The following is a 17810-nucleotide window of genomic DNA, read 5'->3' as shown; positions in this document are numbered from 1 at the left end:
CCTGCCCGGGGGCAGTCGGGGGCTGCTGGAAGCTGAGGGTTGGAAAGCTCTCTGTCACTTTACGTGTGGTTAATGCTCGCGGCAGCTGGTTTTTGTTAGCTCTGTTCACACAAGCGCATGCTGGACAGTCGTGAGCAAACTCCTAAATGACTGAAGAAAAGCCTTTTCAAAATATCTTTGACAAAATTGTAACGGTCTTGGCTAATATGTGTGGCCTGAGCTTGATGTGCGGCCCATTGATGGGCCAGAGTCAAGGAAACAAGTGTTTGAAAGACTTGAGAGAGACTTCATGAGGTTTAAAGATAAATATTACTTTGCATGAGAGGAAGAAGAATTGGGAAACAAAACCAAACCAAACCTCCTTCCCCTCCAGAAAAATAAAAATAAAATCCACATCCGTCAACCTTTCTTTCTCAACCGGATTTGGTAAATCCGCTCCAAGCTAGTACCAAGGAGAGGCTGTGAACTCTTCTCAGAGAAGTGGGACTTAAAATTTTTATTCTCCTCCGGTTCTTGCTTTCATACTCCCCCTCGTGGACTAAGCCGTCAAAAATAATTTCAAGGAAAAATATTTCTAAACTTTGCTCTGTTGCTTTACAGATCCAATTTAAAATTCTGAGAGGACACAGTGATACTGTGAGCTCCTGCCACTTTTGCTTTGAAGACACAAAACTACTTTCATGCTCTTACGATAGAACAGTAAAGCTCTGGGTATGTTATGAATGCAGCAACAACAAATTAAAAAAAACATCTTAAAGCTGAAATCAAACAAGGAATGTTGTACAGGCATGAAGGTTGACTGAATCATCGAGCCTTCTGAAGATATTTTACTGAAGTTTAAAAATAGCAACTGTAAATGTTTTTGCAGTCACAGATAAATAGTGAACCTCTTATTTCATACTTGGAACATATTCTTTGACGTTAAAAGGTGACCCTCGTAAGCATATGTAGCATACGCTGAATCAGAGCTCTAGTTTATTAATATTTTAAAACTGTAAGTTGATACACAAAGCTTACTCTTTCTCCTGAAAGTTCCTTTTCCTGACTTGTTTATATATATGGCTGTTTGTGGAGGAGACATAGAAGTTAGGGATCACACAGTTGTTATCAGCGTGGCCATGGTGTTGTCATACTTGTCGCATGCTTTTGCCTTTTACTTAAATCTTGATTTCCACCCTTTATTTTCTTGCTTCTCCAAGTTTTGTGTAGTTAGCTGGAGCTTCCCTAAAATTCTAGCCACCCTGGGCAGGGCAATGGTGAGATCTGAACTGGAGAAGTGTACGGGTTCTGGGTGATCAAATCTAAATTTAGTCTAAAAGATAGCTTGGAGACATATAGTTATGTGAGCCCTTGAATTTTATGCAAGCGAATGACAATGTAGCTGTGCTAAATAGGTTGCGGGCATTGAGATCTGGCATATATTAAACAGTCATGACGATTCAAGAATGGGTAGTGAGTTACAGTAATCCCTTAATATGATACGAATACAGATGAAGTAATTTTATAAAGGATCTAAAGTGTTGACTTCTTACCAATGCAGTTTCTACCATAATCCAAACCTTTTTTCAAATGCACTGAAAAAACCCAAGAACCCCAAAAGTGTAAAAAGTCCATGCAATTTTCAGGATAGCACCATTATGTTATCGAAGAGCTGTGGATGGCGAGATCCAAGAAATCAGGAAGTCTAGAATGAAAAAAGTCCTGTCTCTAATGATCAGTTCCAAAGTAAATAAACATGGAGATCTTAAGCCAATATTGCAGATAGGAGAAATAAAAATAAGTGTATCTCAGCATGTTAGTCATGACATTTACAGTTTAATAACTGCCAGATTGGCAGTTCCAAACTTTCCTGCTTTGTCTGAACTCAGAACTGGAGCTTGTATTTTTCTATCTTTAGCGAAATGTTATTCAGCTGTCTTACATGTAAGTAAACTGAAATCAAGACCCAAAAATAAGAAGATAATCCATTAATTTTTTTAAGCACAGTAGATTGTGAATGGTTTTTTTGCTGGAAAGGCTACAATGTGTCACTTACCTGAAGTGTGGAAGGATTAGTCTAAGAAATTTTATCTTTATAATTTTTATCTAAGAAAGATTTATTCAACACTTGTTGAGCGATACTTACTTTTCAGAATCTATCTCAAAGTATTTGCCTGAGCATTGGGAACTTTCTGATAGCAATGTATAGGCAATATTATGTTCGTTTATTTTGATAAGCTTAATTTTGTCTGGACAAGCCTAATTTCCTCCTCTGCAGAAACAGCCGAAGCAATTAGAATTCAGGAGAGTACGGAGGACTTGTCACGGGGGGCTAGGCCAGCCCTGACAATTTCACTTCGGAGTTCTCCTTTTTTCTTTTGAAAGAGTAGATATCAAATGATTGAGTGTACTGAGAAAGCATTTGAAGTTCCTCTTGAGAACAGACAGTACCTCACTGACAGTCCACACATCTTTTGGAAAACAAAGATTAATAGGGCGCACAGCAGACAAAGACTAGAGAAGTCTAGAAGGGCAGTTGTGACTGCAAGGCTTTTTTGATTCAGAAAAGTAGAACAAGAACATATGGTAACTTTGATCTATATTTTTTTTTCCCTTCAGTCTTAGAGACATTCCTAATGATTCTAGTGTCAGTTGTTAGGCCTGTAGTGCATTAACACACATTCAGAACATAAGTGAAAAAGTGAAAAATAAATTTACTGTCACTCCAGTTTTGTCTGTTATCTAGAGCTGCCAAGTTAGCAGGATAGCTCCTTCAAGTGAAAGTCCTTGTAAGGAAGCAGCTCTAGATCTGAGACTTGACAGTTGATGCTAAAAAAGGGGAGGAGTAGCCAGGAGAGCAAGATTTTATTCTCATATTGAAGACAAATCAAAGAACATATACACAACAAAGGGAGTTTGTTGCCTGCTTCCAGACTGATTCTGAAACCTTTTGGTACTTACACAAACAAAAATCTAATTGAAATAATTGGGTTAATCATGGAAATAGAAGATTATTTACCTAGGTGAAGGTATGATGACTGATCCTGTGATAGTTTGGTCTGTGAGTTACTCTGCATGTCAGTAGTCCTCCTGTTTTTTTTTGGTTTTGATGTTTACATCAGGGACCATGATCCATTTGTAAAACTTGATTCATATTTTTATTTGTATTACTAAAGAACATCAAGGCTTTACTCGTGGGTTAGGACTGCATTATGCTTTGAACATTATACACGTATGACAAAAAGAATAGTCCCTTCCTGAAATCACTTAAAACTCTCTGTGTAACAGACCAAGTAGATAGAAGATGATGGAGTAATATAAATGAACCAGTAATGCAGTATGTATGTGTCATTATCTCAGCACTTCAGCAATCTGTTGATTGCTGTTGTAGGAATCACAAAACAGAAATTTATGAGGAATTTTGTATTATGAGGGAGATTTCCAATTATTTATACGTGACTTCTTCAAAACATGAAGGACAGCAAAGGGAAACTCATAAATTTTGGAAATCTAACAACTGAGTGACAAAGGCTGACATCAAAGGTAGGGCAGAAGGGAGATGATGTCTGGGGATAAATCACAAAGAGCTTTGTATTTGAAGACAAGAGGCTTCTATTTGTGACTGAGAATGAGGAATCAATGAAGGAACACAGAGGTAATGACATAATACAGACAGTAAAGGGAAATCTGTGGAAAAGCATTGCACATGGCTACAAGCAGGGGAGACTGCATTTGTGAAGAAAATGATGTTGCAATAGTTGATAACAGGGATGGCAGGCCTTGAGAGTGAGAGTTTTAACGATGTGAATGAAAATATTAGTTTATGAATAAAGACTTGCCAGGATTTAGGTATGGACGTGGATGTGAGAGTCTAAGGAGAACTATTTTCAAGAAATTTCTGGTGAAAACTATTGTGATGGGAAGGAGATAAATAGAAGTCTGGGTGCGATATATGAAGAACTCTGTTTCAGTCAGTCTTGAAATGAAAAGAAGGAATAGAGACTGAGATTGTAAGAGTAGCTAAAGTAAGACTAACTTTACTGATTTCACAAGTTTTGTTTTCCCTTATTGTGTGATGCTTTGTATTTTTTTTTACAATTTAACAAACCACTTCCTAATTAAACTAATTTGGATTTATTCAAGGATGTTGAGAAAGGTTTTCCTATTCAAGTTTTTGAAGAACACACCGCCCCAATTTCTGAGTGCAACTTGACTCCTGATAACAGAAGGTGACCATTTTCTATCTTAATTTATTAAAAAAAAAAAAAAGATGGTTTCTGTGATTTCAAGGTTCAATTTCAGTGCATGTGGAAACACTTAGTACAAAATTTAGAAAAAAAAAAAGTCACTTTTTCAATCTTTCCTATGGTTTCTTAACTTGTACTACATCAAAGTCAAACTTCTTTTGCTTACTTTTGTGCTCCACGATAAGTAATTCTGTTACAATTTTGTCTTACATCTCCCTTCGTCTGTACACTCTTCCTAGTTCTCTCCATCCTTGCACTTTAATTTATGCTGTCCATACTCTGCTAGCAGACTGTTTACTGCCAGAGTCCTTCATCCACGTGAACTACCATAAATCTCACCTTGTTCTCACCTACAGTTTGTACAGGAGCTCTTAAATCTTTTCTGTTTTGCATATGATCTCTGCTGAATTAAACAGGAATCTTTTTATTCTCTTAAATGCACGTTGGAATAGCCTGATAGATCATGGCCTCTTTTAGGGCAAAGGACTTGTCTAATACTGTTTTTGAGTTATATGGGGCTGGAAGTCTATCTTTGCCATATGTTATGAAAGGGGTATATAAATATATATCATTTGTATAAAAGAACAACATTGAATTAGCCAAGGTTCGGGGATTCATCTGTCAATGAGATTTATATCTTCATAAAAGTTCTCTTCCGTCTGTATTGTTTATTAATAATCTGTAGCCTTTCCATTAAGCCTGTCTTGTCAATTAAAGAAGAAATGCATCTTAATTCAGTGTCAATCTGTGGGCATAATAATTAAAACAACTGCAGCATATATTAACATTCAGTTAAGCAGATCATGCAGTGCCTCCAGGGGTACCATTTCTGGTATATTTTATCATTAAGTCGTAGTTTAAATCGATTTTTATCAGATTGTAGAGTTGACTGATTAATTTTTTGATCACTGAATAGTACACATGCTATGCTGCCTACTGCAGTTGTGTATATTTTTGAAAATTGCTAAACAGCAAGTAAAATACCATTGTGTTTGGCTCTGGAAACCACTTTCCAATCAAAAATGCTACCAGTTCATAAACTTCCTGTGGTCTTTTGCGTTACGTGTTTCCGTTTACGAGCAGAGATTGTGCTGGTTGTGGGAAGTATACACATATGGAGAAAATAATAAGATTTTAATAATCTAATTGTGTTTTTAGTTGTTAGAATCTTAATGCATCAAGTTTCTTGGGCAAAATATATAAAAGTGACAATTTATTAATTTTATAAAAATAAAAAGCCACAATGGTACTAAAAACATTTGTCATATCCAGTGACATTGAATATAAATACTACTTTAGATGTTTGGGAATATTTTAATAAAACTGTGTGAGGGAACAAATTTTGACCTCCCATTTCATGGAAACCTGCCAGTTTTAGTAAACTTTATTGAATAGCTATGTTGTCTAATGTAGCTTTGTGTTTGTGCAGAGCAGCGTTTGTGGTAGAGGGTTACCCAGCAACATAACCACTGAAAATCCAAAAAACCCTACAGACAAGAACACTTCACATTCATTAAAGAAAAGATATCATAATGGCTTTAAAATTATTCTAATGTTAGAAATAATTAAATAACTTGTAATTGATAAAATGAAATTGAGTTGACTGCTTGCACTGAAAACTACATACCTGGCATTTTTGTTATTAGTTTCTATCTGAAATATAAATAATCCTTTTTTCAACTAAGCTATGCAATAATTTTTGCTGTGGCCTTTAAAAATCTATCTTAAATTAGTGGGTGTGAGGATGTCAAATCATTGTCAGAATTAAATGTTGTAACTTATTTTTTAAATACCTTCTTTTAAGTGAAAATATTGATTGCTGTTTCCGCTAACATCATTTTTTAGAGTCGTAACATCATCATACGATAACACTGTCAAGGCTTGGGATATGGAAACAGGAAAAATGCTTGTATGTATCCTTTTGAACGCATCTTGCAGAAGGTACAACTGTAAAATTCAGATTTATTGCTTTGTTATTGATAAATAAGAAAACAAAACATGCTTTGTTCACACAATACAATATAGTTAGGGTAGGTAGGCTTGATTTTTAGTCCTAGTTTTGGTACTGATAATGGCTTGATTGTGGGTAAGTTTCTTGATGTTATTTCAGATACAAATGGGTATGATGATAATAACCTGTCTCAGAAGATACATTTAAGACTGATTAACATTTTAGGATTTGAACAGGGTGGCCTTGTTTAAGTTTAAGTTTATTGCTAATGCAAAGATAGAAAAATTGGATATAAAGACATCTGTCAGCTTTCACCAAAACAAAGTAATATCAAAAGCTTTCTTTTTGAACCTGCTTACAGATTATAGAAAGTCTGCTGTAAAACTCTCTGTAACCCTCAAGCATGTTTCTAAAACCTTTTATTTTCTCTTCAGTGGACAGTAGAACATGAAGGCATTGTAACGTCATGTAATATTTCTTGTGATGGGAGATACGTGGTATCTGGTTCAGACAAAGAAAATACTATATGTGTTTTTGATGCAATAAGTGCAACAGTAGTGGCACATATCCAAGGTAAGACTTAAGACTTTTACATCTTCTTTATGCAGCTCTTGAATTCTTCTTATTTCTTACAAACCATTGAAAAAATTAATTAATTCAGTTCAGTTCAAATATCCTTACTTGAGAAAGGTAAAAGAAACTTATCTGTAAGTCATTAAACCCAGTATCTTTCAGAATAGGCATATAAAAAGGAGATAATGGGCCAAAATTAGACCAACAGTGATTCTTTTTTGAAGCATAATTTCCCTTTGAAGGTAATTTCACTAGTGAGACCTCAGTCCTGTGAGGCTTCCACTCAGGACTGCAGGTCAGGAAGTTTGCCATTCCTGCAGCATCAAATTCTAAATATATGAGCAGTCTTACAAATGTTAAATTAGCATATGGTTAACGTGCTTCTGTGAATCACAGCCTGATGGTAAAATAATTTGTGTTTAAAAATAAAAAGTGCAACAAATGGAACTGTCTTTGTTAGATGACAGTATCAGGACATATTTTGTTTACATTATTTTAATGGAGCTATTTGCATTCTTAAAGTATAATTACCTGGTTAAGTGCTCCCTAAGAGTCTGAGTGATTAACTGTCATTGGCATTATAGGGCCACACTTCCGGACTTATTTTCAGGAATGAAGCAGAGAAATAAGTTACTACAGGGCAGCATGTGAATTTATGTTAACTTTGTGTGTTGAGTGCCAGGGTACAGGTTCATACTCGTACTCTCTGCAGTAACTATGAGGCCTCTCTTTCATTGAGAGGTAGGTGAGGAGGTGTCCTAGCCACTGAAACAGCAACTTTGAAATTACAGTGTTTTGGAAATAGACTGATGCATAGATGCTATGGGTAGTTCTGCCTTTTAGACCTGTGTTCCGAGATCCAGATTTAATTATTCAAAATAACTAACAGTCTCACTTTATGTTTTTTGTATAGGTCATCACAAAAGTACAATCACAAGATGTTGTTTTGACCCTGATAACCAAAGAGTGACTTCAGTATCATACGATAAGACCATAAAGCTATGGGATATGATAACACGATCCACCTCAATTACAATTAATGAGTAAGAAACAATACTGTAGTTAATTGTGCATGGCATTATTTGCGTCTTTCACAATTATCAGTGAGATTTATGCCAAGATTTGTACTAGAGAAAATGAACAATAATTGTTGAACTAAAGTAATACAAAGACAAAATGGATACTGATATAATTCTGATATAATACTGATATAATATACAAATACTGATCAGCCAGTATGCATATTAGATAATTGATTAAACACTGTAACACTCCTACAAAAGGCAGTGATGACAGCATTGTTTCCTATAGAGGCTGTTATAACCCTTTTATTTTCTTGATGATTTCTTAAATTTGTGAAGATAATTTTGAATTTTAATCTTCTTCCTTAAATAACTGCAGACCCTCTTTGGCTTCATTTTGTATCTGTACTCTTTATCTCATTATCTACATTGTTAACAGGAGTATGAAATGGGACTGGATTCAGGACAGATGCTGTGGATGCCAGCTCAATATGTGTACTTTCGTTTTCACAGTGAATCAATTATGGCCACTCTCTGAATACAGAGATTGTTTTTCCAGATCATTTTTCCTTATATGCTTTTGTACAAGGTCATTGCCAGTGCCAGAAGCCTTGCTCAGTATAATCTCCTGAGCCTTCACGTGCTAAACTCTTTTATCTCTCACTGAAGTCAGTAAAACAGTAAAAACATTATGTCAGTTTAGGATATTGTTATGATTTTAAGAAGGAAGTATGCAACAATAGAGATGTCAAATCAACTGTTAAAAATATCAATGGCTTTAAATAAACTCAACCAATTTAGCTTTGAATTCTTAAAACAATAATCAGAGAGAGAGTCTGCCTTTAAACACTGTAATAAAATTGTCTTTGAGGGATTAGGAATTACTTTGGATGGGAAATTCAGTCTGCAACATTGTAATGTTTCTTTTAAATTGCAGTGACTACAGCATTGTTTCCTGTAAGAGATGCTCATAATCCTTTCCCCACTGTAGATTTCAGGAAGCACTAGAGTCCTCACCCAGGAACGTCCAAATTTCTTTTCTGATGGGTATCACTGCTTCCAAAATCAGATTTTAATCTAGAATTGTTTAATATTTTTCCTCTGAATGTTTGAGTTGAAATTTACATGTAGAGATAGATGCATGCTATTTATTTAATGAAAAGCGGGTGGCTTTTATTGGTAACTTATTTTTAGTAAAATGTGTTTGTGTTGTAGCTGCTAAACAATTTCTTGTTAAGCTGCATTCAACAGAAAAATAGCTGGTCACTTGTCACTTAACAGCTAGGGTTCAATCCTGCAAAATGACCAATAAGGGATTTAAGCATGTGCTGGCTGTGAGGTTGAAAGCAGCTCCAGAGACTTTACAGAACTATTCGTATAGTTAAAATTCAGAATATGCTTATGGTGCTTTACTGGATGGAGACAGGGTGCTCAGTGTTGCAGGAGACTCTTTGAGAGATTTGTAATGGTTACAAAAGCTCACTCTTCCTGTGTTTTTCATCTGTGTTTCAGGGGACACAGCAATGCCATCTCAGATTGCTGCTTTACCTCTGATGGTCATTACTTGTGCACAGCATCCTGGGACAAAAGCTTAAAAATATGGGACATAAAGACAGGAGAACTTCGGTGTCATGAACCTGTTTCCTTGAACCAAGGACATGAAGGTTCTATTAGTTCCTGCCTTTTTAGCCAAGATGGTGAGTTATCGTAATACTAGTGCATGATGTATCTCAATACCTATGTATAGGACATCTCAGACGAACCACGAGTGACCACTCTAATCATGTAGGTAATTAATTAATCATTTCCAAGAGAACATGTTTAATTATGAGAAAATGATGTCCATGTAAACAAGTAAATTGAAGTTGATGGTCTGTGTTCTGTCTTAACCAGGCAACTGGCACACTTGCTTAATTCATATACCCATCAAGAGGTATAATAAAAAGATCATAGTGGAGTAAAAGCACAATACTATGTTAGAAGATTGGCACTTGTGGATATTCTCCTAACATTAGTTAGTTGAAAAAACATGTTCAGTAAATACTGTACTGATCTGTAATAGTTAGGAAAATGTGTATGCCTTTGTTAGTACCCCCAAAAGTAATGTTAGTTCACAGCCTGAACAACATATGCTAGTAATATACTTCTGAAAAACTTCATGGATATTCTCAGCTACACTGGTGGAGCACATAAACTAGCATGTTCAAAGTAGGTGGTATTTATGAGTTCTAGCAAGACGGTTTGGTATCTGGAACTTGATGTCTCCTTGATGCTTGGATGAATAGGAGAATAGAAGAAACAGACTCCCTGGTGGAGTTTGTATCTGAGTAGAGGTAATGAGGAGCTATTTCTTACTGCTCTAGTTCCATTACTTTCACTAGATCATAGACAACTCCTAGTCCACCACAACATGAAATTAGTGTTACTGCAAACTGCACTGGAACAGCATCTCTTCTCTTCAGTGGGATGGACTAACGCGAATTTCTGTACATTGTGATCTAATTGGCTGTTTTCTTTTGCAACTTCTCATCTGAATACAGTAAAGATGTAAAGTAAAGTAAAGATGACTCCTGAACTGCTGACAGTGGGTTGATGTGCAGTCATACTCATACAGTGCCTTCTGAGTTAGGCAACTCAATAAATAGCAACTCTGTGGGGAAAAATGTACCTGTGGCTTGAAGACATGCAAATGCTGATAGGCCTATGAATACTGGAATCTGAAAGCATGCTTTTCACACTAAACTCTACTTTTTTGTTTTTATTCACAGTTGACCTAACAATTCTGAAAGTATTCTCTACATTTTAATTTTTAAACAAGATATCTCCTTAATTTTCTAAGTCGACAAAACTTTCATGTATGGTTTTTTCCACTCAGTTGTCTGTTTGCTAAATGTATGTATTAATATTTACAAAACTGAGAACATTAACAAGTAGCTGAAAGGAACTTCTGCTATCTTGTTAAGGCATGACTAATAGCTCATTATTTAAATTTTTTTATAAAGTCTGACTCACTGTTAGAAGGAGCCTCTTTTATGAGTCTGTATGTCAAAGCAAAGATAAAATACGGTATTCTGATTTTATATTTCAGCATCACTTGTTGTGTCTGGCGGATATGACAAAACTATAGCTATATGGGATACAGAGGCAGGCTATAAAAAGCTAAGCTTAAAGGTACTGAGCTCTTATTTGGTCACTAGTTTGATGAGAAGGTGTAGAATGTATTGCTGGTTTAAAAGCATTGTATATTTCATTATCTGACAAATACCCTTGCCCGTCCTTTTTAGATAGGGGCAGGAATATATCCTGGATTTGTGTGATTTAATTTCCTGGAACAGTATATTCTTAAACAATTAGCTACAAAGATATTACCTTTGTTGAGTCAGTAATAAGCTATGACATTTCTCTTCTTGTGAAAAAGCTTATTTAAGGATTATATTGAATGAATACCTATGTTTTAGGAGGGAGTTTCTTCCAGCAAGTAACAAGAGCCCGGATAGTGCATATATTCATTTTGAAATGCTGCAGTCTTGTTATCTGTATGTTTACATGCTTGCTTATGTCCACAGAAAATAGTACATTAAAAGGGAAGCATTCAAAAAAAATGTAAGTATCAGTGTTGAGGTTGTCAAGCTTAGCTCAGTCCCTAGGTTACATACTTTACATTACTGCTTATAGTGACGGGGATGTGCTCCACAATGTTACAGTACTTTTTAGGATCGACAATTCTGTAAATGAGTTAGCTGTTCAGTATTTAGCTATCCCTGCTTAGAGCTGGGCCTCGTCTTTTCTTCCATATCCATGGTAATACTACCCAAGATTTGAGGCAGTAAGTAATACCTGCATAAAATAAAAAAAAAGTCCAACTCTCATTAGGTGTTTTTTGTGCCATCATGACTTTATTTTTTGCAAACATACCATATTGTATTACGATGCTTTTAATTCGTTTCTTATTTTAGCGGAAGCAATCCATATGACTTGAACTAATGATCAGACGTGGGTCAAAGAAAAGGATTAACAGTATTCATGGAGTTATGTGCATGCGTTTTGCAAATGTTAATTTCACAGAAGTCAAGCAATGTCAGAGTTCAGATTTGCAACCTTGGCTCTTTCCTATCTTATGAAAATATGATTTTAATGGACTTTTTTTACTTACTGCATATGCTATTCAAGGCTTAGTTAAAATACTTATGAAAAAACCCACCTGGAAGATCTCAGAAGAGACCACTTTCCTTCAAAACCTTGGGCTTAAAAATAGCTTTCAACTGCTATTGTGTTCAAGACAGCATCTTCACATAGGAGAGCTCATAAGCCTGTGCCTCACACTCGTTACCTTAAATGTAAGCTACCTACCCTCCAGAACTGGAACTGTACTGATTAATCCTTTTGAGCAGTGACATTACACATTCTCCACCAGCATCAGTGCTTTACATAATACAGCTACTGCAAATTTCCCAGTTCACAGCAATCACTGTAACTACCTCAGCTTCCCATAAAAAAGAAGGCATCTGTTTAAAGGCTAATATCTTTTAACTATGGAGAATTCTAGTTTAGTATCCGTGCCTTGGTATAATTACATTCTGGGCTCATAACTAAATTTAAAAATGTTTTAAAGATTCTGGTATAAAAACCATGTTTTATGTATACATGTTTGACTACTCTGTGCTGGAAAAATGTATGTTCATGTTTTTATTGTATTTCTCAGGTGTGGCATTTGTCTATCAAAATTACCCCATGCCTTCCTAAGCTCCAGGAATTTTATCTATTAATACCATTCATGTTTGAATAAACTCCCTAGCTGGAATAAATAATTCATTTTAGATTTTAACCTGTTTCTATTCTTATGCCAACTTAATGCTGTTAACCTCAAATCAGCTGTGCTGCTGTTGTCAGAACGAGGATATCCAATACAGCTGTTTGACTTGGCCTGCTTTCAGAATTGGTTTCCTTCCCTTAAATGGGGGGAAGCTGCTGTCTGTTCCCACAGCTCTTCCCTCCATTATCACGTGATAAAGCCTCAAGATTTTTTTTTGGGTCATGAGTATTAGAAGTCAATTCTGTCTTTACAATTCTTTATTAAACTGTGTGAAAAATAGAAAAGACCTACACTTAAATGGAACTTAAACTCATGGTAACTGTGTAGCTGTCATTCTTCTGAGTGCTACAACTGGTAGCACTGGTGGTCTGGTTACGAGAGATCATAACAGCCACTGCTTTCAGGTATATGTAGGAAAGTATGAACTTCATAACAATATTTTTTTCTTGTCTGGACATGGGGCAGTCTAGATAAGAATTTTCTCACTGCATTTCAAAATGGATTTATGGTACAAACAGGTTTTTTTAATATAATAAAAATAATAAAGTTTTTTTCTTTGTGTAATAGTTAAATTTTGCTTTACTGTAGGGTCATTGGGACTGGGTGACAGATGTCGCGATTAGCAAAAACAACAAATGGATTCTTTCAGCCTCAAAGGTAATCACTAATTCCTGATGTGGTTTCAGGAGCTAACTTAGAAATGAATGAGAAGATTTCATCCCTTGTTTTCAGCTTTTTTTTTTTTTTTTGATGGAATTTAACAATGGTGAAGTTGTTCATGAAAGTGCTAAGGTGTAATCAGTATTTACAGAAGTAATTACAGAAAATCTTTAAAAGAATTTGATAAATATGTTTATTTTAAAATGTGCAGGCAGTTTTAAGATTGCTAAAGATTGTTTCCATAGACATGATATTTAAATGTGAGAGAGTTTAGCTCTCAAACTGAGAGGGTTCATTTGATGAGATGAGATTTCATCCTTATGTAAATGATGTAAATCACTCTTTTGGTAATCTGCAAATACATCAAAATAATTGCATCTTTTTCTCAGGATTCTACTTTGAGATTGTGGAATATTGAAAAAATGGATCATGTTCCTTCAGTGATAGAAAGCAGAAAAGCAAGAGGCTCAAAAATAGCTCAGGTTCTATCACTTTTTTTTTAACCACATCTCTTACTTTATTCAGAAAGAAAATTTGAATGTTAAAGGAAAGCTGTCATATTTCTAGGCTGAAAACACAAATTGATTGTGTTTGTTCTCTATTTGCAAAGATTGTCAAATCCTTTTTTGGGAGTGGGATGTAGTAATAACAGTTCTTTTTAAAATTGATTTTGGTAAGGACACCAGTTTTCATACACAGGTGCATTTTTGTTTTTAGAAAACAGAGCCACGTATGTGTACTTCTAAAAATAAACATATTTTGGTTTTCTACACCTGATGCTTCTGCAGAGTAATTGGCCTCTTATATAGGAGTATTATTAAACCAAGGCAGGTAATATTCCTGTGCTCCTGAACATAAATCAGCTTATACAAATTCTGAGGAGTGTCTTTTTAAAGCTGAGACTGTATGTATTCTGACTTCTAAAACATGAATTATAAATAGATGTTAAGAAAGAAGAACATTAACAAGCTTAATGCTATTGAAACATGCTTTTTATTCAGTCCCTCAGTTGGTTTTGGTAGTGGATTTGCAAGATCTTGTGTATGTTTTTCTTGTTGTCAATAACCATCAAGTGAAACTGCATGAAAAAGAACTAACTTTTTAAATTATTTCTATAATATTTTTATCAGACTTTCTTGTTGAATAGCAGGTATTCAAGAGCAGTGTGCAGCTTTTTAAGCTTTTAAATAAGTTTTATAAATGTGCCAGCAGTGAAAATGTGTATATTCCTAAAAGTATCAATTAACAGAAATTTGAGAATATGGTTAAAATTGGTACAGAAAAGGATTTTTTTTGGTGCATTTTAGCAATACTTAAAGCATACCGAACAATTAGAAAAATGTCTCAAACTTTTTGTAAATAGTTTCTTGAGTAGTGAATTGGGAATCAATGTTATGTTAACTCTGATAGAAGTGGATGAAACTTCATGAGTATGTGTGTGTAGTCAGCAGAAAAACTCCTTTATGCTGACTATAGGGGGTTAATATTTTATCTAAAATTATTGTTATGTATCAATTTTCCTTTTTTTATTTTTCTTTCTACATTTCTCCTTTCGTCAGATAATGGTCAGGTGAAAAAGAAAGTAAACAAAAAAAGCCCCAAACCACCTAGTGATTATCACCAAGACAGAAGCTAAAAACTGGATACCCATCAAGCCACCCCAAAAGCATGATACTGTATTAGTTGAAAAAAATAAAATCAGAGTTCACATAAAATATAGTTTTATTCAGGAAAAGAACTGCAAACCATTCGTCAGAGGAGTGAATTTTGAGCAGCACTGTCTGTGTCAAGTTTACGACAGCTGTACACACTCAGTGCATCTCAAAAATCAGGCCTAGATACATGTGTGTATATAGAACTGTACCTTCATGAGTGAAACAATGCACATCTGTCACAGATGATTAACTGAAATGCCATTTTTCTTATATTTACAGTGTGAAGAATGTGAAAAATCTTTCTTATGCCTGCAGTGTAGTGACTCTGAAATGATATCCAAGTGTGTATTCTGTCGTCTGTCTTCTCCAGTGAGAAAAATTTTGCCATTGCCACCTTCTGTTTCTCCTGATCTTTAAATGAATCTAACAGTCTTGGGATGTTAACACGTTTAAGTATAAATGGAGTGTCTGTACATCTTTATGTAATACACATACAAAGCTAAGACTTTCCTCTAACCTTGCTCTACTGTAGTATTCTGTATGAAGAATAATAAAATACATTGTACTAATCCATTAAATAGCTGTGATGTATCAGGTAAAGAATAAAATCCCCAGGAGCAGAAATCTTATTGATGCTGCATGGTACTAGAGAATAAAATTACTTACTTGTCCTTTGAATACAGTAGTTCCAAGTTCAATTCACTAAAGAAAATATGTGGATATGTAAATTATTGACAGGTTTCCTTCAGTTCTTTAGATAAACCATTCTTCTTTACTATGGCAAGCGAAGAATCTTTGCTGTTAGTGGACATCAGAAAGATTTTTTTGAGTAAGACCAAACTTTTTTCTAACTTTTTTCTAACTTGTTGCCATACCCCTTACAAAACAATTTGTAAAGGAGCTTTCAGACATTGAGAGAAAGTTGTGGTTCATGTCTGACATGATGCAGCACAAATTAGTTCTGTGTAATAAAGGCTCCCCCCAGCAAGGAGCATGGCATTTTTTCTACCTTTTCTTACGAGCAACCCTGAGAGGATTATATCTATTCAGTATATGTAAGAATGTCAATTAATAAAAGATTAAGTGTTTCAGAATGTTTGGAAGGCTTATTCCTAAAAATAGTGTTTTCAACCTTTTCAACATTTCTTTCTAAAAGGAACTTAAAATGGGGAAAATAGTTGGAACTGGGCATGTGACAGCCTGGAATGCAGTCAAGCTGTGGAATACAAAGAAATCTAAGTAGGTATATTTTTTCCCTTGTTTAAATTATGTGAATTGTGTAGCAACAATTACACTTGAACCCAAGGTTAAATGAAACATATTTCTAGGGAATAGTATGTTTTGTACATATTTATGGCTTTGAATAAGTATTAGGTGATAAATCGTATTATTTCTCAGCATTCTTTTCCCCTCTTCGCTCCTTAATTAAATATTATTGTTTTGTTACAGGGGCTAAAAGAAAATGCAGTGTCTGTGCTTCTTATGTTTTTTTTTAAAACAGATCACATAAAATATGCATGGTTTATAGCTGAATTAATTTGGCTTTAATGTAGTTAGTAATACTGAACTAATTTCTGTATGTTAGAAAAGATTAGTCCTAGAATAATTAATGTTATATTAGAATCGAAAGTGTTCTTTGTTTCCTTCCTTACCCTTTTCAGCTGGAAAAATCAAAGCTCCAATTTTTTCCGCTGAAACAGGAAAAAAAGCAGTTGCTTTATAGAGGCTTGGTTCATTTTGCATTAGTAATGTGAATAGGTTGGAAATTTTCTTTTGAATGAATCCTCTTTCTGTTTCCCAAACTGAGAAAAACAAGGAAAAATGAATTTTTACATTCTGGTTTTCAGAAAATGAGTAAGATTTATTACTTATTGCTGTTTTCTGTCCATTACCATCACCTGTTTAGTGCTGGGGTGCCATGTGAATCAGCTTGTCTTCAGCTCTGAACTGACCTCACCTGCAGCAGGAGGCTCATATTTGTATGCAGCGTAGGTTGCGCAGAGAATGTGGTAATTACAGACAATTCATAAGATGGAGATTTGTCTGCATTTTTTCTGGCTCTTGTACCCTTGTAGTTTGACTAATTCACTCAGTCCCCGTTCTAACCTGATGAGAAAGTTGTAAGACTGTTCTAGACCAAGTCAGTGTAGCTGCCCTTCTGTAGGAGTTATTTGAAGAGTAACACCTGTAATTTGGCTGTAAATATGCCTTAGATGCTTGTTAAATTGCCAAAGCAATCTCTACGCTTTGCAGATTCTGATTACACTCCAGGCGTGTCATCAGGTCTATTCATGAAGATGGTCCTTTCCCGATACCCGTGGGATGTGGGCCAGGCTCCGTGTTCGTTCATGGCTCCTTCCTACTTGGTGGCACCATCTGTTCCTTGGTGTGGCGCATCCTTTGCTGCCCTGTGCAGGTAACAGGGTAAAGGGCTGGGGCCCTGAGGGAGGGCGTTTTACTGGTGGCAGCATCAATTTTGTGTGAAGAATTCTAATTAGCTCTGTAGAAAACTACCCAAATCACTTTTTCTGATTATTTAGCTTGTACGAACGTGTGCGTGTTTGGTCAGGCACTCTAGTGTTATGTGTGTGCACAGATCATAAACCACAGAAGCAGTGTGTGCATATGCATATTGTAGTTTAATTTTTTCATCATTATAATGATTGCAGCATGTAATTGAGGCCTGATCTTCCCGTGGTATCTTCTGCTGTGAGCTTTGGGCAAGCGAGACAGGGTGGGATAAGGCAGGACTGGAGCCTAACTGTAAGCAATCTTGTCTAAATATTTTTTTTAAATGCTGACATTTATGTATTTTCCTTAAGTCTTTGCATGTGCTGTGCCAAAACAAATGCTAACGTGTGTGTGCAATGTACAGACGCACAGAGAAGGGAGTCTGGCAGAGCAGCGGCC

The 17810-nt window shown here is 35.4% G+C and overlaps 1 protein-coding gene across 1 annotated transcript; it reads left to right on the top strand.

Annotated features, from left to right (window-relative positions):
* Nucleotides 1–600: 600 nt before the first annotated feature.
* WDR88 (WD repeat domain 88) lies at nt 601–15317 on the top strand (the record flags this gene model as incomplete). The annotated part of the gene is made up of 10 exons (XM_009576490.1): nt 601–711; nt 4123–4208; nt 6072–6135; nt 6612–6750; nt 7664–7793; nt 9285–9469; nt 10861–10943; nt 13174–13242; nt 13635–13727; nt 15180–15317. Coding segments are annotated over 10 exons (1098 nt in total), but the record flags the coding sequence as incomplete, so codon positions are not given.
* Nucleotides 15318–17810: the final 2493 nt, after the last annotated feature.

The sequence above is a fragment of the Fulmarus glacialis genome, unplaced genomic scaffold (genome assembly GCF_000690835.1).
Source record: "Fulmarus glacialis isolate BGI_N327 unplaced genomic scaffold, ASM69083v1 scaffold3994, whole genome shotgun sequence".
In the NCBI taxonomy this organism is placed as follows: Eukaryota; Metazoa; Chordata; class Aves; order Procellariiformes; family Procellariidae; genus Fulmarus; species Fulmarus glacialis.
Note: the sequence above shows the minus strand (reverse complement) of the source record. Positions and strands in the feature narration are given on the sequence as shown.